Below are 23,507 nucleotides of genomic sequence, written 5' to 3' on the forward strand. Positions count from 1 at the left end.
TTATTTAGATTACAAAAACTTGAACTTTAATATTGATCGCATTAATCCGAAACACATTTTCTGTTATATTCATCCGGATTCATCGTAATTTCTGTCCTATTTCAAGCTTACCGACTTTTGAACGTCCTGAAGAAGTACGACTCCCTTTTAGGAAAGCATTTAGAAATTTTCGAAAAGCTCAATGATCAAGTCAAAATATCACATTCCGCAGAGCATTGACGAGCTTGTTCCAATCTTGCACAAGAACCAAGCGGGCTACAATTTCGAACAGGCGAGACATTCGTTTGACGAGAAAAACAAAAATAATGTTGAACTGCAGAAGCAATCGGCACCAGTGTCAGCACCTTGTTTCACTAAAATCTTTGTGACGAGCTCACAATGAGGGACAAGCTTGCTGCAGCTGGAGAAAATGTGTTCGGCGACGTTGAAGAGGCGGAAGTCTTCTCTGTGGTACCATCTATTGCCGGACATGTCCCACCAAAACAACGGGGCTGAATCGGTTCCATGCTTAGGTTTGCGATGTCAGCCACACGCAGCTTGTCCAGAACACGGCGCTTCAAGAACACAGGAATCACGTCTCATGGAATCACCGTAATTAATCTGAGGTCAACAAAATAAACAAAATAAACAAACGTCAAATGATATGCAGTGATGCCAAGATACTTTTCAGTGAATCACTGAATGTGCCGAAGTGTGTTAAAAGGTGTTTCGTGGTGCAAAAGTCGGTGTTGCCACGTTGTGGCAAAGTTTCTAACCCCTTGGGTCAATCCACTTTGCAGTTACGGCGCCTTTCTTGGCAGCAACATAATGATTTTATTTAATTAAAAATTTGGAAAACATGAATGGAACACTGCTGGGGAAACCAGAGAGTTTGTTCTATTTTACTCCAGATTCAGACTAGAATAGTGGTCGAAAATTTGGAATGAAACTGAATCACCCCTGATTTCACCTGGAATGGTTCGGATCGGATATTTTTAACTGTTTCGCTCGATATTTTCCCGGATTATGACGTTTCTGCTTTAATTTTATGCTTTTATTTTGATTCCTCCTCTGCGGCCGTTGTTCGTTGGGTATGCTGAGGGTGGTGGGATGGGTGGATCTCAGAAAGATGGTGAAAGTACGAGTGCGAAGCAGCTGGAGAAAACGTCAATTTTTTTTTATCAGTGGCAGTTTCTACCGAAATCGTAATTCGTCATCTGCTTGAAACAATTCAATAGTTTGTTTAATTGTCTTTAATTCAATTCTGATCGGTAGATATTCAGCTGCGTGCTGATCTGTTCTGAGTAGGACATTTTATATCGTCGTAGGAGTTGCCCCGAGTTGCCCGTCCTTTGTTTCTGAAGTGCGTATCGGAAAAGGGGGCGTCAGCCCTGCTGATTGGTGAGGTAAGAGTGCTTAATTGATTTTGCACTGAGCATTCGCAATTGAGGACGACAAAAGTCTTATTTGCCAGGAATATGTCCAACCCTTTCGAAGAACCGGATGACCTATCAAAGCCGCCGTCGGGCTACGGCGGTGGGAAGAGTGACAGTGGATTCCTTCTGCTAGATCATGATGATACGGAGATCCTGGAGGGCTTCCTATGCCCGATCTGTAAAGCGGATTTAAAAACACCGGAACGACTAACGGTTCACGTCGAACAACAGCATTCGGAGGAGCAGGATCTGCTGAAGTCATTGAAGGAAATGTTCAGCTTTGCGAAAAAGAAAATTCTCAACTTGGACGAAACGGCCACAGATTTGGCGCGGAGTTTAGACAGTTCCCTGCAGGTGGTTGGTGGTGGGAGGCAAGAGCGCGCCGTTGCGGTGGTGAATCCGATTTTGATGTCCATTGATCAGATGGTGGGTACGGATTGTGACCATATGAGCTATTTCAAGGCGGTACGGAATCCTAGACTGGAGAGGTATGCTTCCGAGACGAACAAGTTGATTATACGACTGGATAAGCTGCTGGATGGATTGCCGAGTGATATGGATGCGCGGAAGAAGCACGAGCAGAGCAAGGTGCCGTGGATCGATGGAAAGCTAGTGAAGTTGTGTCCGAGCTGTGCGAAAAGTTTTGGATTGACGAGGAGGCAGCACCATTGTCGGGTTTGTGGATCGGTCATGTGCGACGGATGTTCGTTTCATTTGTCGTTTGAGGAAGCCCGAGCGATTGTGCAACCGGTTAGCCCGGGGCTGGAGGGGGCAAAAGCGGTTTCTGCGGTTGAAGATCAGGGCAAGGATCATGAAGCGTCGGGTTTCAGAGTATGTGAGCATTGTTTGCATCTGCTGATGAACCGGAAGGAGATGCAGGACTCCAGATCGGATCGGCCTTTGATTACAAAGTTGTATGATAGACTGCTGCAGGAAAAGAAAGACATCGAACCAGACATTCCAATGTATTCCAAGATAATTGGCAGTTTGTATGAAGGCGACGCCATTTACCGGCTCTCAGACGCCAGTGCTTTGCGCGAGAAGATTGGGCGGGCAGCAGAACGGATCGATAATATTAGTAAAACAGTTTTGTCCATTCCGTTCGTGCAGGGGAGTCGAGAGGAAGCGTTGAAGAAAGCGATTCGACTATCGTGTGTTTCGTTTATCAAAGAGCGTATGTTGTCGATTCCTCCACTGCCGGTTGAGGACGAGATTAAGAAGATTCAACTGCGAAAGAAGCAGGAGACCGCCCGAAGGATTGAGAGGGAAAGAAGGCTGGCGCTGGAGGCTTACGAGCGGTACGAACTGCAATCGGAGACGACGGCGAACTACAACGGTAGTTCAAGTTCCAGTACGGCTTCCACGGCGGAAATGACGAACGGAAGGTTCTACGGGGCCACCACGGTGGCCGGATCGGACAACTGGAGCGGCTACCAGGCGGCAGGAGTGGCCGTTTCGAGCAGTACCGATCCATTGATAGATCAGATAAATATTGTTAAGGGATATATTAAGCAAGCGAGGGAGGCCCTGCGGTTCGAGGAAGTTGAAACGTTAGAGCGAAATTTGAGCGAGCTGACGCAGGAGTTCTACGAGCGACAGAGACGCACCGAGGCCGGTGCAAGCGGGCAATAAAAGGGTCGAGAAGAGTATTAGTCTTTCAGCTTTGAATCAGATACTGAATAAAATTTGTTTAAATTGCATGATTTGTTTCAGTTTATGAAAAAAATCTCATTCATCATAAAATAGGGAAATTTATATGATGGTTAATTGCAGAAGACACTTACCATACGGATCGTGTATCCTTCATCAGCGCGGAAGCAATGATATCATCATCAAAAGGCCCAAATACCGCGGAATAGCACTTCAACGTCGATGGCTGTGGAGCATATCCCGGACAAGATTTTTGCTTTGCTTCGCCACATATTAGCATGGCAGTTTTTTTTTACGTTATCGGAAAAAATGACTTGTTCGAATGTTGCAGTTCATTATAAAGCACACATCCGTTTGTCCCGTCGCAGTTCCCTTTTATAACACGTGCCAGGTGCCAAATTCTTTTCTTCGTTTTACACCACGTTTATTCGATTAGCACGTTTTAGATATTGCGCCAGACAGAAGCCACTAAATCCAGGTCCTGCTTTTTGATAATGCTGGTTTATTTTCGCAGACGTCATCATCTTACTGGGCTTTCTAAATATCAAAGACCGTATGTCCCAGGTTTGTTGTCCCAACCTCACGTTACTCTACTCGTAGACTAAAGTCATATAATAAAATAAAGCTAACAATGTAACCGATTCTCGTCGAATAAATTCGGAGTTCCATACATGTTCCACATACCTACATTCACATTGTTTTTAAGGCTTTCTTGCAAATTAACTTAACGAAATATGTTTTTCATCTTAAATGCTTTTTGATGTATTATCGAAATTTCTGCAAGTACGGTTAATTTATTGCTATTGAACTTATTATAAATAGCTAAGAAAAATCCAACAAAAGATATCAATATTTCAAAAACATACCTTAACTTGATGAGTAATTCACTGTTCTTTTTGATTCTTAATCAAGCAACAATAGTCCGAAACCCCTATCACCAGACTTTTAGCAAAAGAAAATCAGTATCATTCTTAATTCTATGAACCGTACCCTGAGTTCCTGGGTATGAGATTCCATATATGAGTAAAGCACTCCTTCCCGTCCGAATAGCATCGGTGTGCGTCTCTTTGAAGGTTTATCATCCGTCCGGCGCTCCTACTTCATGCCATGCTGCTCCACCAGCTTGGCCACCTTATCGACGTATGCCTGCTTGGCATCGTCCTGGGACATTCCCTTACGGCCGTTCCACGCCTCCCACTTGGATTTGCCCTTGAAGTCCAGGAAGCCCGGTTTGTCGGTGTTGCAATCACCGACCGTGGCCTGCTTGTACAGGCCGTAAACCTCCAGCAGATCGGCATCGGACGGTGTGACTTTCAAGTTCTTCACATCTTCGACGGCTTGTTCAAAGGTCTGTGTTTGCACAAAAAAACAAACTCATTTAGGTATTTAATTTACAGGAGATGGCGGTTTTATGTAAGGTACTTAATAGTCCATTCCGACTACAAGCTTTCAATGCCAAATTTTACATCTGGGTTTAACTTGGAATAATGTATATGACGCAGGCATAAAAATCTTATAAAATCAATTTTGTAAAGTGGGTAACTTTATTGCATACACTTAAAAAAATTATTTTAACTTTAAATATATTAAAGTATAGCCTAATCGTCTATTGCCAAACAAACTATTCGAGTGTTTATAAAGCATTTTGATTCACAAAGTATGAGAAAAGGCCACGAGACTATCGTGTTGTTGTTACAAAAAAGCTACTCAACCATGGAGATGATCTCACTCCATCTTTTAAAAGATAACCTCTACGTCATAAAAAAGATATCGATGTAGCAACTCTTGAAAGACATTATTTCCTTATTAAAATCTTCAGACATATTCATAGGTACTTACAGACATATTGCACAAGGAACTTTTGTAGTTAACTTTTCAACCTAAAATTTTAACTAATTTTCAATATCAAGACTTTTAATTTTGAAGAGCACGTCTTCTTCCAACGACGTATCTAGCGGTTTTATGCTTTTCTGTTGCCTTTTTTCTCAGCCGCCTCACCGATGGAATATCTCCTTTGTCATCAGCATCTTTTCCCCTCGCTGTCATCATTGTTAATCATCACCATCATTGGGAGCTCAAAATAACGGGCAGCTCTATACACGGAGAAGTACGAATTAAGGGGAAAACACAAAAGATATTTTAGTTATTGCCGATTTCACCAATTTGAAGAGTTAATGTGTAGATTGTGATTTGCCCGCTTCTTTTTCTCACACTCACTCTCATTTCGGGTTGATCGATTTTTGTTACTGAAATTTACCCAATTATAACCCATTACTCGTTAGTCACATGTAAGCGTGTACACTAAATCGATTCCCGCCATGATTTGACGTCTATTTGTTTTCAGATTGAGCACTCACACACAAATATTATACACGGAAAATCAAACTTTTTTGAGTGTATTGAGTGTGAGAAAAAGATGACTGGGAGAAAAAAAATCTCGCAATACTCTTAAGTGCAAAAAGCGCAATACAAGATAAAGATTGTCGCTTCGGTTCCCTTCGTTCTGCTGTCCGAAACATGTGTGGTACCTAACTGTCATATCGTATGTATTTTTCCTTCATTGACATTTAGATCCCCTATCCTCGCCAGCAAAAGATGTTCCGGACAGCGACGACAGCGACAATATTTCATCATATGTTTATCTGGTAACTATTATGCATCCCAAGATAAACACTCAGATCGTTATCATCTGAATCAGCCTCCGTTGAATTGCGCTGCACGGTTGTTTGCAAAAACCCATTAATGGGTGAAAAAACACCCATTTCCGCTAGAAGTGTCTCTCCCCATTTAATGGGTAAATCTAGTTTACCCATTAATGGGTAAAAGGTGTTTCTGTCAATAGATGGGTATAATTTTACCCATTGGAGGAAGCAATTTTTTGATAAAAATGGGTGAATAAAAACCCATTTTTAGGAACAGATTTGGGAGCATTTTCGTTGAAGTTAAAATAGTGTAAGTTAATGTTTAAAAATTTGCAAACATGCATTTTTTATTCCTTCATAATATAAATACAAAACAAATATTATAAACACATAATAAAAATAATACAAATATAATATCAGCCTTTTTTGCGTGAGCACCAGAAGCACCAGAGAACCAGCTGCGGATGATGACGGTCCGGGAGCCCAGAGGGTCCTGGATTTCCAGATTATAAGCTCGGTTATAAGGTTTTGATTTCATATTTTATTCCACCTGTTGAAGAAAGTAAATACATTGTTAATATTAATATTAACCACTGTTGAATGCAAATCAAACAATAAACACCTACCTTTTTCTCCATCTTGCTTCGTCATGAATTGAAAATAATGAAGAAGAGCGTTCGAATCTTCATCTAGTCGAAAACCTGATACGAAATAAGTGTAGATTACCAAAATTTGCATTCAATATAAATAAATCGAATACTTACGTTACGTTTTGATATATTAAATGAAAATCGTGATGGTTCCTGCCTGCAAGAATTTTGAAATTATTTACAACTACTTTTTCACCCATTTTTCCTACTCCATGCAGGTTGTTAAAATGGGTATTTTTTCATCCATTGATCAGTATAAAAAATTACCCCTTTTTTGACAGTTCGTTATGCTACCAAAAAATGTATACTTTTTTACCCATCAATGGGTAAAGCGATCCAACCGTGTGGAGCGCGCCCATTTACTTTACACACGGCGGCTATTAGGTTCTGCAGCATGACGTCACGAATGAATTCGGTCCTCGTCAAATGAACTTTTTTGACAGTTCAGTAGTACTTTCCACTGACTCCGACGAGGACTCCGACAAAGTTCGAGTTCGTGATTGGTTGGCTGCCCCCGAGTCCAACGCGAAGTACTACTAATCTGTCATCAGTTTGAGGTTAGATACAGACGCTGCAGAACCTAATTCAACTATGGCAACTCCATTCGGCGGCTTATTAAATTAAACAGCACAGACTCACACCCTGTGTAAAAGCTTATGGGCGCGCTGCTGCGCAATCTTTGCTTGCGCGTTATCACCGCGAAGAGTTGAGCCATTAAGAGCACCTCCACGGGAGTCCCCATCTGGGTCCCTATCGCTATTTCCGGGCCCCTGGTAGGGACCCACTTTTACACCGGAGGTATCTAAACGGGAATGTAAAATAAGAACGCAACTCAAAATTAGCCGTGAGTCTCCAAATTTAGCGCCCCGTACTGCTATTTTGTGAAACGTCACTTTGTTATTGATAAAAAATTGCAGAAAATCTGTTTTTTTTTCAGAAAAATTTCAACGTGAATTAAAAAACAAGGAGAATATTCATTTTTTTAACTAGTGCCCCAGTTCAACTTCGCGAAGAAATGATTACAGTAATGGATCAGCTATAATGAGGAGCGATGCGCACCGGCGACCGCTAGAGCCCAAAATATTCATGGATTTCTCGCGAAAGAAAATTCCACTGTTTTTATTTTGTTATTATAGTTATTCCAAGGGAAGGTCTTCCAGGAATGCTTCCGAAGGTTCCTTTAGTAATTGTTCAGTATGTTCTTTAGGTATTTCCTACAGAAAAGCTCCTGCAAGTTTATCTTTTTTGTCGTTCGTTTAAAAATGATTTGTTTTGGAAAATCATCTTGGATCCCTCCGGGAGTTCTCCAGAAATCTTTGTGTTCTTTTAAGAAACTTCCCAGAATAGTTTTAGGATTTCTTCCAAATTTTCTCGGGATTTTATTTATTGGAAAAGCCCTATATATTTTTTGTGGTTTCATTTGAAAACTCTCCGGATTATTTCGGATGTTGTTACAATTTTTTTTTCTCCGAGACATCCTTCAGAGAAAAAAAAACTGTGGAAGCATTCCTGCTGGAATTTGTCAAGAGATTCTTGTGGGAAAACTGGTGGCAATTTCATGAGGAATTTCTTCGACTGCAAGTATAAATCCCCGGAAGAAATTCTAGAAGGAATAACGGTGAAAAAATTTACTACGACGGGTCTTCAGCTAGCCTTGGGATCAAAAGCGTAGAATTGCCCTCCGGAGATGGCGAGTTAGATTCCCGATTCGGTCAAGGATGCTTTCGAGTATACCTACACACAAAAAACAAACATGGTTTCAGAGAAAGTTTTGCACTTTCCACTTGAAAAGTGCTTAGTTTTCTTAAAAATGAAAGTGGTTTTAGTTGTTGTCAAAGTATTTTTTTCATTTGAAAGTTATTTTTTACTAGTTCTCATTGTGAAATCAAAAGTGCTCCCATTCAATCGGAAAATTGTAGAACTGTTAATTCAATCAACACGAGGAACCTTTGAGCATGAAAGAGAGGAAAAAAACGTTCTCACATGAAACGAACAAGCACTATGGAATATCTGGAGGTAAAAACACAATTATTTGGATTATCACCTAAATGATTGGTTTGTTATCGATCGTTAGAATTATCTCGAGAGTTATTAACTTTGTTTACACGCATATGAGAAAGCCATACTAAACGTGACGGCGCCATACGTTATATATTGCAATTCGACAAACAAAGCAATGTGCGACAGACTCATGCGAATTTCTTAAGAAATTCCTTTGCATGGGTTTGTCACATCGCATCGCTCTTCGTGTTTTCTCTGGCAGACTCCTAAAATAAAATATTTTCCATAATATTCATTAAAACTGTGTTTTGTCCATTTATTTTTTAAATAATTCCCATAGTGCCTCTCATTTCAAAGCAGCTGTCACTCTCATCAACAAAAAACAAAAGACAAAAAAGGAATCAGTTTTTTCAACCGCGGCTTCGTCCGTCCGCTGTCCGATGGTGCGTCTAATTTTAAAACGGGATAAGTGGTGCGTCGGAATCTTGCTAGGAATGGAGAAGCTGAGCTGACGTGAATATACCATTCTGGTTTTCAGGCCAGGGAATGCCACGGTCGAGGCCACGGCTTAGGTCCTGTCGGCAACGGAATTGGAAGGTATGTTAAGTTTATAAAAAAATCGTCTTTGGAGTGAATATACTAGCCTTTTCGATACCACCTTGGTGTACGAGAAAGGCAAAAAGGATCGAAAAACTATTTCAATAAACAGCAAGAACGAAGTTAGGCATTGTTTTGCTGGTGAAATCAGAGCATATAGTGGTATACTCATAGGATTCTCGTTTTTTTTCAGATAATATGCATGTTCCGGCGGTTTTGAAAAGACTAAATAACCATCGCAGTGTCTACGTGCCCAATATGCGCCTCCGACGGGTGCTTTGGTGATTCTGTTGAAGCGGCAATTTATTTGAATAATAAATTATAAAACCCAGATTAATCCACCTAGCGGTGATGGTGCCTTTCTCGTTAGTTCAAAAGGTTTGGAAAAATCTAAAATAACACCAATATGTGGATTGGTCTTATTTTTCATATTTGTTTATATGCATAAAAAAAATCTCGCCAAACGCAATTTGTTGCAAATAAATCGGATGAGCATAAGAGCAAAAAATGGCATTTTATTTTGTAGTTTTAAAATTAGTATTTTCGCCATAACTTTTGACCCAAATGTACGATCCGGCCAAGTTTCTATAGGAAACAATGGGACAAGATTCTGCGTCGAATGCAATCTGTTGCGAGCGACCTGAGAAGTACACATATTGCACATCAATCACAGTAACTTATATATGACCGGATTCAGTCACAATATGGTTACTGCAACCAGATTTGTTGAAATTGTGTTGCTTGGGGAATAGATGAAGTATAAGTGCTAAGAAAGTGAGCTACACACTTAATTTTATTTACCGGGCTCGGTTACCAGATTACCGATTTCTCAACAGCTGAGCTCTCGGTTCCCACCTCGGTAAAATAGTTCAACTCGTTACCGAGGTCTCGGTTTTGAGTGCTAATTGGTGAAATGTCAATTATTACTGAGCACTCGGTAAAGCAATACCGACTGATCTGCAAAAAATAGAACGGACTACGGTAATAAAAATACCGAATAAATTGTATATTATTATATTGTATTCAAAGTAATTAATTGAAAAACGGAAATTTTTGATAGAATTATGTTTATTTATTTTAAAAATACTATTTTTTCGAAGTGTTTTCGAACATAACCGATCGGTGAAGATTGTTCCCAAAGGTAGCCTTACAGCTCGCGAGATTTTTCCGCTGAATTTTTGTTCCTGTGGATTTATAATGGGGTGAAATTTTGGATCCCAGAGGTGTAACGCTACCTCAGATATCCGACGAGTACTGCGGTGCACAACGATCAAGATGAAGGAGTTGATTTGTGGACCTTGGCGACGTGCAGCTTCGGACGAGAATACTTTTGATACAGGTTTCCACTGTCTAAGTACGCGAACGAACGGATGCAATTAACTTTCTGAAAATTTAAGTAGGTAGATTGTTTTCTTTTTTTCTGTTAGGAAGATAGATCGCTTCTGCACTTACCTCAATGCCATTTTTATACGTAATATAATTTAATTTAATTGAAACTTTAATCCCGCGCAAATAGTCGAGTCAAAACTAATACACAGTTCAGAACTCCGTAGAAAAAGAATACTCAATATGGCGCCACATCAAGCGTCATGATTATGAGAGTCGAGTTCGAACTGAACTCGGTAAAAGTATTACCGTAAGCTCAGCAACGTATATTTTTTTCACTGAGGTCTCGGTATTTTTTTTGACAACTTGAATCAGAATTTGTTGAACTGAGCAGCTCGGTAATCTATTTCACCGATATCCTGTAAATTTGTTTGCATGTCTGATTGTTCGGTACAATTTATTACAAATTTCAGTAATTCTTTGGTAAATTCACTGACCTTTCGGTTCAAATCAATGTTTACCGGGTTAAATCGGTAAAAAATATTACCCAGCTGAAGTTGTCGATTTAAGTGTGTAGACTTTTTTGAACTCTTTTTCACAATAAATAGTAATTTGACCATAACATCTAAGCCCATAGTCCGATCTGGCTAATTTTCAATAAGAAAATATGAGACATTCTGCGTCGAATGCAAATGCGAGCAAATCGGTTGAGGAAAAGTGCCTGAAAAATGAGTGACATTTTTTTAGCGATTTAAAAAAAAAAATGATATAATTTTCGATCCCATAGTCCGATCTGGCCAATTTCAAATAGGAAATAATGGGACAGGATTCTGCGTCGAATGCAATTTGTTGCGAGCAAATCGGTTGAGGCTAAGTGCCCGAAAAATTAGTGACATTTTTTACGCGATTTTTTCGTATGAATTTGTATTTTGACCATAACTTCTGATCCCATAGTCCGATCTGGCCAATTTTAAATAGGAAGCAATGGAACAGGGTTCTGCGTCGAATGCAACTTGTTGCGAGCAAATCGGTTGAGTTTAAGTGCCCGAAAAATGAGTGAAATTTTTTACGCGATTTTTTCGTATGAATTTGTATTTTGGCCAAACTTCTGATCCCATAGTCCGATCTGACCAATTTCAAATAGGAAGCAATGGAACAGGGTTCTGCGTCGAATGCAACTTGTTGCGAGCAAATCGGTTGAGGATAAGTGCCCAAAAAATGAGTGAAATTTTTTACGCGATTTTTTCGTATGAATTTGTATTTTGGCCATAACTTCTGATCCCATAGTGCGATCTGACCAATTTCAAATAGGAAACAACGGGACAGGATTCTACGTCGAATGCAACTTGTTGTGAGCAAATCGGTTGAGGATAAGTGCCCGGAAAATGAGTGAAATTTTTTACGCGATTTTTTCGTATGAATTTGTATTTTGGCCATAACTTCTGATCCCATAGTTCGATCTGGCCAATTTCAAATAGGAAATAATGGGACAGGATTCTGCATTGAATGCAGTTTGTCGCGAGCAAATCGGTTGAGAATAAGTTCCCAAAAAATGAGTGACATTTTTTACGCGATTTTTTCGTATGAATTTGTATTTTGGCCATAACTTCTGATCCCATAGTGCGATCTGGCCAATTTCAAATAGGAAACAATTGGACAGGATTCTGCATTGAATGCAATTTGTTGCGAGCAAATCGGTTGAGAATAAGTTCCCGAAAAATGAGTGACATTTTTTACGCGATTTTTCGTATGAATTTGTATTTTGGCCATAACTTCTGATCCCATAGTTCGATCTGGCCAATTTCAAATAGGAAACAATGGGACAGGATTCTGCATTGAATGCAACTTGTTTGCCGAAGCAAATCAGTTGAGAATAAGTTCCCGAAAAATGAGTGACATTTTTTACGCGATTTTTTTGTATGAATTTGTATTTTAGCCATAACTTCTGATCCCATAGTCCGATCTGGCCAATTTCAAATAGGAAACAATGGGACAGGATTCTGCGTCGAATGCAACTTGTTGCGAAACAAATCGGTTGAGGATAAGTGCCCGAAAAATGAGTGACATTTTGAGTAGTTTTGCGCACACACACACACACATACACACACATACACACACACACACACACACACACACACACAGACATCACCTCGATTCGTCGAACTGAGTCGATTGGTATATAACACTATGGGTCTCCGGGCCTTCTATAAAAAGTTTGTTTTTGGAGCGATCATATAGCCTTTACCGTATACTTAGTATACGGACAAAATAAATGGAAGCATAGCGGCCGCAATCCGATGGCTTCCCGGATAAAAATATCATTAAAATATCATAAATTTTATTGTTACAACACCATTTAAAACATAATTTTTACCATTGAATATAATGGAATTTTGACAATAAAATCACATGAGAAATAATGGGTTTCCACGATAAAATGAATGGTAAATGGGACTTTTACAATAAAAAGGGGGGGTGTTATGTATCTTTACAATAAAAAAATCGAAAATTTTCCATACAAAATTCAGAGCAAAACAATTGATTTTACGGTTCTTCAATGGGATGATTTCGAGCGACAAAACAATAGAAAACTTTGTGTTTTAAATGTTTTCAATTACTGTTTCTATTGTTTTACAATAGAAATACAACAGGATTTAGAATACATTATACTCCAATATTACAATAAAAATACAATACAATTAATTGTTTTACAAATTATTTTATTTTCCTCCGGTTGTTCAGCATATCTTTAGACGAATCCAGCGCACTATTTCCAAAGTTAAGTGGGTTGCCTGTATCTGGAGAAAAATCCAACATCGGTTTAAAAAGCGTATTAACTTTGTTCCGAATAGACAATACATATAGATATAAACCTGTGAAAAATGTAAATTATAAAAGAATGTCAGTTTTATTAGAAAAAATACGTCGAGAAGAAAAGAAAAAATTACCTGCATCAGTTCTTATTATATCCCGTTGGTGAGATTGGCCAATGGTAGCCACTGAACGATCTTCAATCAGTGACCAGCAGTATTTTATTTATCATAAGCTTCATTTCTGTAAAGGAACAAGGATACATGTTAGCAGGCATGTCATCAGGTATTATGATGATAAAATTTTCATTTATTTTTTTTCGGGATGAACCACTGCGTTCATTATGTACATTGAACTTTTGTAGTATAAGATTACAATTACCGGTGGTGAGTATAAACCGTTTGTCAGCGCAGTATCATTACTTGACACTTTACCGGTCGCTACTAAACGCGCTGCTAAAACAGTAGCGCAGCTGACAGGTGACCAAATTGATCAAATAACAGCGCTACTATTTGATGAACTATCAAACCATTGACGAATACATAGACCTAAATGTCCGGTACAAAGCCATCAGAAAATCGGGCACCATGTCTTCTTCTTCATTTTGAAGAAAATACCCCTCGTGGGTGACGAATTACATAAATATTTTACGAGCGCTGACTTACCCCTCTTGACGTTTTGACAGTTTGTTTGTTTTTCTCCCTCACCTTGTGACGTCGTTTCGGTTCGTTTGTTGTTTGTTCGTTTCGTTACTCGCAGTTGAAGCGTGAGTTCGACCGTTTTGGTGCCATCAAAAAGATCGAATATAACAAAGGGGACACCCAGGCCTACATTCTGTACGATTCTATTGATGCTGCTACGGCTGCTGTGAAGGAAATGCGTGGATTCCCGTTAGGGGCACCAGATCGTCGTATTCGTATCGATTTTGCTGACAACGGATCAACACCATCGTTCTCAAAGCGCAGTGGATGTTTTGAGGAAGGCGGTGAGTATCGTCGCGCCCCCGACTACGAATATCCGGAAGGTGGTGCATCATACGAGGAAAATTCATTGTACGGCTATGGTGGAAGACCGTTCCGCGGCAGAGGAGGATTCCGCGGGCGTGGTGGTTTCCGTGGCAGTTTTCATAGTGATGGCCCACCGCACCACGGGGACAATGATGAATGGCGTCGATCAGGAGCCGATGGCGAATATGATTCACGCCGTCGTTCTGGATCACGTGAACCAGGAATCGATAGATCTCGCTCCCGTTCACCGAGGTGACGCAGTCCGGCTGATTCGGATTCTGATTCGTCTTCTCATAGGAATGGCATGTTATCGAATGCAAGAACGTTACCAGAAGTCGCACGGAAATCTACCACATTCTGGCAAGGGGCGCTGATTTTGAAGAGTTCACTATTCCCCACCAAGTTGCACCTAACGGACGGAAACAACGAAATAGTGGACAGCCTGATGAAGGACGAGGAAGGTAAACACCACCTTCGTATTACTCAGCGACTACGCCTCGATCAACCCAAGTTGGAAGATGTGCAGTAGCGCATATCGACGTCATCGTCGCACGCAATCTTCCTCGGCCTGCCGGGATCGACGTCATCGGTAGCATCGTCGGATGATGCCAGCGTTCAGACGCGTCCACTGCGTAATCTCGTGTCCTACTTGAAGCAGAAAGAAGCGGCCGGCGTTATATCCTTACTCAATAAGGAAACGGAAGCAACCGGTGTGCTCTACTCATTCCCGCCAAGCGATTTTTCGACAGAATTGTTGAAACGAACATGTCAAAACCTGAAGGAAGACCATCTGATAATCGTGGTGGTCCGAGGAGGAATCGCCTGAGTTGCGGATGAGGGCGCAGATAACACATAAGGTAAGATGATGAATAACGAACTGTAGCAGGGGGTTAGACACTTGAATCTTTTGATTAATTTTTTTTTATCATTTTTGTATTTTTTTGTAAATTTTTCTGAATCTTTTTGAATCATTTCAAATCTCGCCTGTTCAATCCCGCTCTAATTTGTTTCAGTGTACTCGTGCATCATCTGTCAAAAAGAAATCAGACTGTGCCACCGGTGCCACCGAAACGGTGAAATTCCTCAGCTCCCAACGGAAAGGACATCAACGATCGACCAGCAGTGGAGTCCGATCGGTTGGTTAAGTTTGTTTCAGATAAAACGTTTAGGAAACGGAAACGTTTAGGTAATCAGACGTCGTCAACACCGGAACTCATCCGCTAAAAAATCAGCAATCCGTACCTGTTAATTACGCATAATTCGCTGCAGGTGTTTGCCAAAACGTCAAGAACCTGGACGAAAGCAGCAACAGCACCATTATGCTGGATTTAAGTGGGTTTTTCCAGCAGGCGGTAGTGGAATGCGTTCGGAAGTCACCATGGCCGACAACTACCGAAAGGATGCCGCGTTCGGGTCGATAGATTCCAGCAAGGTGCACTTGCGCTATGCCCAGGTAGCGGTGATCAACATCGAGGAACAGCGAGACATCGCGGAGTGTGATCCATCGTCTAAAAGTTCTGCTGGACAAAAGTCGAGAGTTGAATTCGGCTGGTCTGCACGACAGTCTGATTTGTTTGCAAAACTTCCTTGATTTCTACATCCACAAGAAGGACGAACTTATGGCCGCCAACAGCCAGGTTATTATTTATACTTCCATAATATTTTTATATTTTTCTTCTATATATATATTTATACTTCTTATTCATTTTATAATTCTTTACGATCCCTACAGCGGGCACATCCGATCCAGACAGGAATCGTCTCCCGTTTCTCACAGAAACAGAAGCATGTAGCAGTCGGCCGTGGCGTGAAGATCCGCTGGTGCACTGTTGCAACTACCGGTTCAACGGGGTTCACGCCAAGTGCTCAACCAAACGGCGCGAGCAACGGAAGTTGGCGGTACAGCATCGAGCGGTATCAGTAACAGCAGCAGTTCAGCCACGGCTCTGAGTAAACGGTTTCCAGTCTGGGTCGAGCTGCTATAGGGACGCAGTTGGGGAATTTCGATATGTATCGGAATCCAACCGTCACGGCGTTCGGGGAGCTGTCCGGCGAGGAAGAAGACGTGTATTTTAGTTGCAGTGATTCCGAACTAGAGAGCGATTCCAATTTGGATGACCCAAACGTGGCTTATTAGACACCTCCATCGAGTCCTTTGTTTTCTCGAACAAATCAAACGAATTCGATTTAACCACATTGTTACGTTCAGGTGAGGACAAAGCGATGCTGAGTGCGGACGAAGACCAGTTCCTTGATGTGGAATAACGTGGGGATGATTTTAGAAGTAGTGGCAGTGGGAGCGATAGCAGTGATGGCACAAAGAAACGTTACAAATTATTTATTGAGGGGCAGGAACCAAGCAAGCAGGACGTGGATGTGTTGAATGTGCTCGAAGAGTGTTCGATAGACAGAGGCAAGTTTCCTCATGTGCACGAATGGCGCAAGGCAATGCCTAAGTTGTCCGTGGGGGAGAGGGAGAGGTTATTTGGTTGATTGGTTGTTTGACTGGTTAATTGATTGGTTGGTCGGCTGGTTAGTTGATTAGTTGTTTTGTTGGTTGCTTGAATGGCTGATTAGTTGATTGCTTGATTGGTTGGTTGCTGGAATCGTTGACTAGTTAATTATTCAGTTGATTGGTTGCCTGATTCGTTGATTGATTAGTTGATTGGTTGATTAGTTGGTTGGTTGATTGTTGGTCGGTTGCTTGATGGGTTGATTAGTTGTTTTGTTGATTACTTGATTGGTAGATTAGTTGGTTGGTTGCCTGATTATTGGTTGGTTGCTTGATTTGTTAGTTGGTAGAATGATTGATTGGTTGGTTGCTGCTTGATTTGTTAGTTGGTAGAACTGTTGAATGGTTTATAGTTGGTTGGTTGCTTCATTGTTGGTTGGTTGCTTAACTGGTTGATTGATTGTTGGTCGGCTGGTTAGTTGATTAGTTGTTTTGTTGGTTTCTTGGTTGATTGGTTAATATGTTGTTTGCTAGGTTTCTTGATTGGTTAGTTGTTTGGTTGATGGGTTTGGTTGATTGCTGCTTGATTTGTTAGTTGGTAGAATGGGTGATTGGATGGTTGCTTCATTGCTCGTTGATTGATTTATTGGTTGATAATTTGGTTGATTGGTTGCTTGACTGGTTGATTGTTTGGTTGCTTGATTGGCTGGTCGGCTGGTTAGTTGATTAGTTGATTTGTTCGTTGCTTCAATGGTTGCTTGGTTGGTTGATTAGTTGATTCGATGCTTGATTGATTGGTAGCTTGCTTGAATGGCTGATTGCTGGATTAGCCAATCAAGCAACCAATCAATTAAATAACCAACCAAGCAACCAATAAACAATGAAGCAACCAACCAACCAATTAAGCAACCAGCCAACTATCAAGGAATCAACTAATCAACAGTTCTACCAACTAACTAATCAAGCATAACAAACCAATCAATCAACTAATCAACCAATCAAGAAACCAACAAAACAACTAATCAACCAACCAGCCGACCAACCATTCAATCAAACGGTAAAGCAACCCATCAACCAAATAACCAACCAACTAATCCAGCAATCAGCCATTCAAGTAAGCCACCAATCAATCAAGCAACGAATCAACTAATCAACCAACCAAGCAACCAACAAAACAACATGTCAACTAACCAGCCGACCAACCAATCAAGCAAGCAATCAACCAACCAATCAATTATTCTACTATCTAACAAATCAAGCAGCAATCAATCAAATAATCAACCATTCAAGCAAACTACCAATCAATCAAGCAACCCACCATTCAAGCAAGCTACCAATCAACCAAGCAATCATTCAACCAACCAACTAATCAACCATTCAAGCAACCAATCAACCAAATTATGAACCAATCAAGTAATCAATAAACAAAAAAGAAACCAGCCAATCAACCATTATTCCAACTAACAAATCAAGCAGCAACCAACCAATCAATCAATCAATCAACTAATCAACCAATCAAGAAACCAAAAAAAAACAACTAATCAACCAATCAGCCGACCAACAATTCAATCAAACGGTAAAGCAACCAGAGCTGTAAATATTCGATTATTTTTTATGAAGCCCATCGGCCTTTTTTGTCACTTCACTTCTAAACATATTCATATTCGGCTCTGCACCGTCAATTTTCATGATGAATATGGGTCAGTGAGTATTTATTTGAATATCACAAATTATTAAATAATCGTAAAACTGAACACATTTTTGATGATTTAAATATTTAACTACACGCATAGATCTAATCCCGACGTTCAATTGAGGGGCATTTTAGCGTCAAATGTCAATATAATTAAAGGCTAATTTTGTTTTTTCGCGCGCAATTACCATACTCAGTGGTAATCAATTGAATGAATTTATGAAGAAGTAAACTGAGTGAGTCATTCTATGTTTTGAATAATCAAAACACGAATGTCAAAAGTCGGAGTGAATGTGCTTCATGAAAGTGAATATTTTATGCTCTGAAAGCAACCCATCAACCAATTAAGCTACCAACCAACTAATCCAGCTATCAGCCATTCAAGCAAGCTACCAATCAATCAGGCAACAAATCAACTAATTAACCAACCAAGCAACCATTGAAGCAACCAACAAAACAACATATCAACTAACCAGCCGACCAGCCAATCAACCAGTAAAGCAACCAATCAATCAAATTACCAACCAATCAAGCAATCAACCAACCAATCAACCATTCTACCAACTAACAAATCAAGCATCAATCAATCAAATAACCAACCTTTAAAGCAAGCTACCAATCAACCAAGCAATCATTCAACCAACCAACTAATCAACCAGTCAAGCAACCAACAAAACAACATATGAACTAACGAGCCGACCAACCAATCAATCAACCAGTCAAGCAACCAATCAAACAAATTACCAACCAATCAAGGAATCAATAAAAAAAGCAACCAACCAATCAACCATTCTTCCAACTAACAAATCATGCAGCAACCAACTAACCAAATAACCAACGAATCAATCAACTAACCAATCAAACAACCAACCATTCAAGCAAGCTACCAATCAACTTATTAACCAATTAACCAAGCAACCAACAAAACAACTAAACAACTAATCAGCCGACTAACCAATCAAGCAACCAACCCATCAACCAGTCAAGCAACCAACCAACATTCAAGCAACCAACAATTCAAGCAAGCAATCAAACAACCAACCAGCTAATCATCCAATCAAGCAACCAACCAATAACCAATCAAACAACCAATCAACTAAATAACCAACCAATCCAGCAATCAACTTATTATCCAATCAACCAAGCAGCCAACAAAACAACTAATCAACTAACCAGCCTACTAACCAATCAATCAACCTGTCAAGCAACAAACCAATCAACCATACTACCAACTAACAAATCAAGCAGCAATCAACCAAATAATCAACCAAGCAATCAAGCAACCAACCAACTAAACAAGCAACCAACCAACCAATCAAGCAACCAACCAACCAATCAAGCAACCAATCAACTAATCAACTTGTCAATTAACGAGATGACCAACCAATCAAGCAACCAATCAACTAAATAACCACAACCAAGCAATCAAGTAAAGCAACCAATCAACCAAATAAGTAACCAACCATCAATCAATCAACTAATCCAGCAACCAATCAATCAAGCAAGCTACCAATCAAACAACTAAATAATCAACCAATCAACCAACAAGATAATCAATCAAATAAGCAACCAACCAATCAACCATTCAAGCAACCAACAAAACAACTACTCAACTAGCCAGCCGACCAACCATTCAATCAACCAGTAAAGCAAACAATCAACTAATCCAGCAATCAGCCATTCAGGCAAGCTACCAAACAACCAAACAATCAAGCAACCAACCAACTAATAATCAACCAAGCAACCATTGAAGCAACCAACAAAACAACATATGAACTAACCAGCCGACCAACCAATCAAGCAACTAATCAATCAACCAGTCAAGCAACCAATCAACCAAATAACCTTATTAGTTGGTATGATTGAGAACCAATCAACAATCAAGCAACCAACCAACCAACCAACCAACCATTCTACCACCTAACAAATCAAGCAGCAACCAATCAACCGATCAACCAAACAACCAACCAATCAATCAACCAACCAATCAAGCAATCTACCAATCAACCAATCAATTATTCAACCAACGAACTAATCAAGCAAGCAACAAAACAGTCGAGTACGAGACACTGAATACGACCACACAGTTGTGGTCGAAATACGTATCTGAAAAGATATCAAAATAATTGGTGGAATTAAATGGAGAGTCCTAACCTCGTCTTAGACGCCTTGAACAAAACAGTATCAACTAACCAGCCGACCAACCAAGCAATCAACCAGTCAAGCAACCAATCAATCATATAAACTGATTGGTTTGTTGGATTGGCAACCAACCAACAATTAAGCAACCAACCAATCAACCATTCTTCCAACTAACAAATCAAGCTGCAACCAACCAACCAAATAACCAACGAATCAAGCAACCAACCATTCAAGCAAGCTACAACCAAGCAACCAACAAAACAAATAATCAACTAACCAGCCGACTAACCAATCAATTAACCTGTCAAGCAGCCAACCAATCAATCATACCATACTACCAACTAACAAATCAAGCAGCAGCCAACCAAATAATCAACCAACCAATCAAGTAACCAACCAGTCAAACAAGCTACCAATCTACCAAGCAATCAAGCAACCAACCAACTAATCAACCAATCAAGCAACCAACCAACTAATTAACCAAGCAATCAGCAAAACAACTTATCAACTACCTAACCAGCCGACCAACTAATCAACTAAATAACCACAACCAATCAATCAACCAGTAAACCAACCCGTCAACCACTCAAGCAACCAACCATTCAACCATTAATTTGTTTGTTTTTGATGAGATGAACATCAGAGCCATGAGAGGTGCAGTTCCCTATTTATTACATCATATCAGTCAGTATCGCATTTATCTTTATATCTATCTTGCAGACTAGTGAACAACTATAACGATTTATTATATATTTAGACGGAATTAACTGGTCATTTATTTTATATTCATCCTTAAATCCGCACCGCTGTAACCCTATAAAATATATTGTTCATTGTGCAAGCCGGTGTTGGAGATGGTCACACTTTCAATACAATTTTGTCTCGTTTTTAACTTTTTCCAACTGTGTGTGAATGTTCTCTATCCGCTCATCCATCGGCTTGTCCGACAGGATTTCATTCAACACTGAGAGTAGCTTTACAGTTAAAATTAGTATATTGTAGGGTTAAATTGAAAACACGCCACTAAATTTGTGCAGACTACGAACCGTGTTTATAACGAACACAAAATGCGTTAATTTTACTATTGGCAGTAAAAATTACTATGCTTTCTAGTTATCTTAATAACAATTCAGTATTTAGTTGTACAATTCGACGCATTTAAAATAAAAATGAGGTTTTTGTTATTTTAATTCATTTGGGATAATATCAAAGTCAAATGAAAAATTACTTTAACTTCACACAAATAAAAAATCGTTGGTGAAATTGAAAGAAACGTTGGTAAAATTAAGAAAATCAGTTAGTGATTTTCAGTAGAAAGTATAAGATTGTTGAATTTACAATTCTAAATATGTCACTTCAAAATGAACTTTGACAAGAGCCGACTTTTCAAAATAACGATTTCCTCTAAAAATTAAATGTGTATTTACCCTTTCAAAATAACATTTTACTCTCAAAACTAAATGTGTACTGAATTTCTCAAAATGATGGTTTTCTTTCATATTTAAATGTGTGTAAAATGCATTACATATTCGAACCAAGTGAAGTACGCTATACTAAACTGTCATGTTTATTATTAATTAAATCGAGAATTAAATATTATTCTGGGTAATAATCTTCTACTGACGATATCCTATATTCCAGGTCAATAATTGCTGGTGATGACGAGGCTTCAACGCTGGCGTTTGCCCTAAAGACAGCATTGCCAGCGGACGTTAATGTAGCTGCTCCATAGCATTAATCGCATCTCTTGATCTCCAACCGTGTTCTCGAGTGCTGCGATTCCTGATTGGGCTTGAATTACGGTGATAGTCGTCCTTGTTGGTAGTATCTTGGATCGGACCCGATGATCTTGAGAAGCTTGACCAGATCACGCAGCAGATTTCGGATTCGATTCGCGGTTACTCAACTGGGATTACTGATCCACATCTACGTCAACTAGCTGGATTGGCAGGTTATGAGTGAGTGCAACATCCTGAGTGCAACAACTTTTCGGTAGTGACTTTGGTTTTGGTTCCGTGTTGAGGCACAAGAAAGTTCAAGTTCCGGAGGAAATGGGCCACGTGCAACTCATGTGGATAAGGAACGTGCGCGCCTGGAGACCGCCTGTCCAGCTGTTTTCACGTACGGCCACAATTCCTTCCTTGACCTGAAAACAGTTTTTATTAATAATAAACCAATAAATCATTAATTTCAAATTATTTACCATTTTCTTATTTTCTGAGTTAATGGCGTTTTGATTCCCTCTGGCTTTAATTGTGAATCATCCTTCTGTTTATTTGGCAAGGGAGTGCTCATATTGTTATTGGTTTTGTTCACCAGAACGTATCGCTTGTTTTTCTTCTATTTTTCAGGGCGCAGTTGTTTGCTTGCTTCTCGAATGGGGTCTTCCGTTTCCACTGTGACCATACCGATCAAATGCTTCCAAACTCCACCTTTATTAATAACAATTGTGCTCTGACTGCTGAGGGTACTTGTGCAAACCCAATTCATCCGCCTCCGTAATCAACATGCAAGTCGGCAGGCACCGGATGTTTATTGTGCAAATTTTGCTTTAACTCGTGATTCATAGTCTCTTCGTCACCGTCGTCCACGTTGAACATCATCAGATGACCGTCGTCCAATCCACCCGCCAGCTCAGTGTCAGAGATCCAGCATAAACAAATCAGCTTGCTTAGGCATTTGACTGTCCTCGATGAATAAGTTTTTTCCAAGGAAATTACATCAACTATGCGATCGTCCATCAAGACGAAGCTGTTGACCTGTTGACCTGGAAAATAGTTTTCATTAATAATGAATAAATAAATAATTAATTAAATTCAAATTCAAGCATAATTTTTCATAAGGACGTATGTAATAAAAGTAAACAAAACGAGGATTATAATACAACATGATATTCACATGGTCGCTCTTAGTTCCCATATGTTAAAGCGACGTATGTAACAGTGAGACTTCAAAAATAGAAAATTCTACATACGTCGATTCGTAAAAAGATTGTATTAAATAATTTTAAGATCTAAAATCAGTAAAATTGATGAGTATTATATAAAGTCGCGTGTGATTGTCATGTTGTATTCAAAATTTCGTTTTGTTTACTTTTGTTACATACGTCCTTATGAAAAAT

At 39.7% G+C, this 23,507-nt stretch overlaps 2 protein-coding genes, 3 long non-coding RNA genes and 1 pseudogene across 6 annotated transcripts; 3 read left to right on the forward strand and 3 right to left on the reverse strand.

Annotated features, from left to right (window-relative positions):
* Positions 1 to 595, reverse strand: LOC134216393 (uncharacterized). The gene is made up of 2 exons (XR_009980646.1): positions 345 to 595; positions 1 to 255 (listed from the first exon to the last, which is right to left on the reverse strand). It is a non-coding gene; the product is annotated as an uncharacterized LOC134216393 (long non-coding RNA).
* A 470-nt stretch (positions 596 to 1,065) lies between these two features.
* On the forward strand, positions 1,066 to 3,113 carry LOC134207803 (rabenosyn-5). 2 transcript variants are annotated; one of them, XM_062683732.1, is made up of 3 exons: positions 1,066 to 1,184; positions 1,255 to 1,385; positions 1,441 to 3,113. In XM_062683732.1, the coding sequence occupies exon 3, from the start codon at positions 1,458 to 1,460 to the stop codon at positions 3,045 to 3,047; it is 1,590 nt and encodes a 529-aa protein (XP_062539716.1). In that variant the 5' UTR covers positions 1,066 to 1,184; positions 1,255 to 1,385; positions 1,441 to 1,457; the 3' UTR covers positions 3,048 to 3,113. The 2 variants fall into 2 exon arrangements, with proteins under 2 accessions (XP_062539716.1, XP_062539715.1); XM_062683731.1 differs by having other exon boundaries at positions 1,083 to 1,385; positions 1,454 to 3,113.
* A 689-nt stretch (positions 3,114 to 3,802) lies between these two features.
* Positions 3,803 to 5,067, reverse strand: LOC134207804 (acyl-CoA-binding protein). Its single transcript, XM_062683733.1, has 2 exons — positions 4,905 to 5,067; positions 3,803 to 4,415 (listed from the first exon to the last, which is right to left on the reverse strand). The coding sequence occupies exons 1-2, from the start codon at positions 4,908 to 4,910 to the stop codon at positions 4,161 to 4,163; spliced, it is 261 nt and encodes an 86-aa protein (XP_062539717.1). The 5' UTR covers positions 4,911 to 5,067; the 3' UTR covers positions 3,803 to 4,160.
* Positions 5,068 to 6,129: 1,062 nt separating this feature from the next.
* LOC134216400 (uncharacterized) lies at positions 6,130 to 6,563 on the reverse strand. The gene is made up of 3 exons (XR_009980650.1): positions 6,472 to 6,563; positions 6,334 to 6,408; positions 6,130 to 6,257 (listed from the first exon to the last, which is right to left on the reverse strand). It is a non-coding gene; the product is annotated as an uncharacterized LOC134216400 (long non-coding RNA).
* A 2,185-nt stretch (positions 6,564 to 8,748) lies between these two features.
* LOC134216408 (uncharacterized) lies at positions 8,749 to 9,463 on the forward strand. Its single transcript, XR_009980655.1, has 2 exons — positions 8,749 to 8,955; positions 9,149 to 9,463. It is a non-coding gene; the product is annotated as an uncharacterized LOC134216408 (long non-coding RNA).
* A 4,358-nt stretch (positions 9,464 to 13,821) lies between these two features.
* On the forward strand, positions 13,822 to 22,584 carry LOC134207501 (RNA-binding protein spenito-like; annotated as a pseudogene).
* The last annotated feature ends 923 nt before the right edge of the window (positions 22,585 to 23,507 follow it).

The sequence above is a fragment of the Armigeres subalbatus genome, chromosome 1 (assembly GCF_024139115.2).
Source record: "Armigeres subalbatus isolate Guangzhou_Male chromosome 1, GZ_Asu_2, whole genome shotgun sequence".
Lineage (NCBI taxonomy): Eukaryota > Metazoa > Arthropoda > Insecta > Diptera > Culicidae > Armigeres > Armigeres subalbatus.

Bases quoted from the DNA above. Each gene is read 5' to 3' on its own strand.
- LOC134207803 (XM_062683732.1), top strand. From the start codon at position 1,458: ATGTCCAACCCTTTCGAAGAACCGGATGACCTATCAAAGCCGCCGTCG.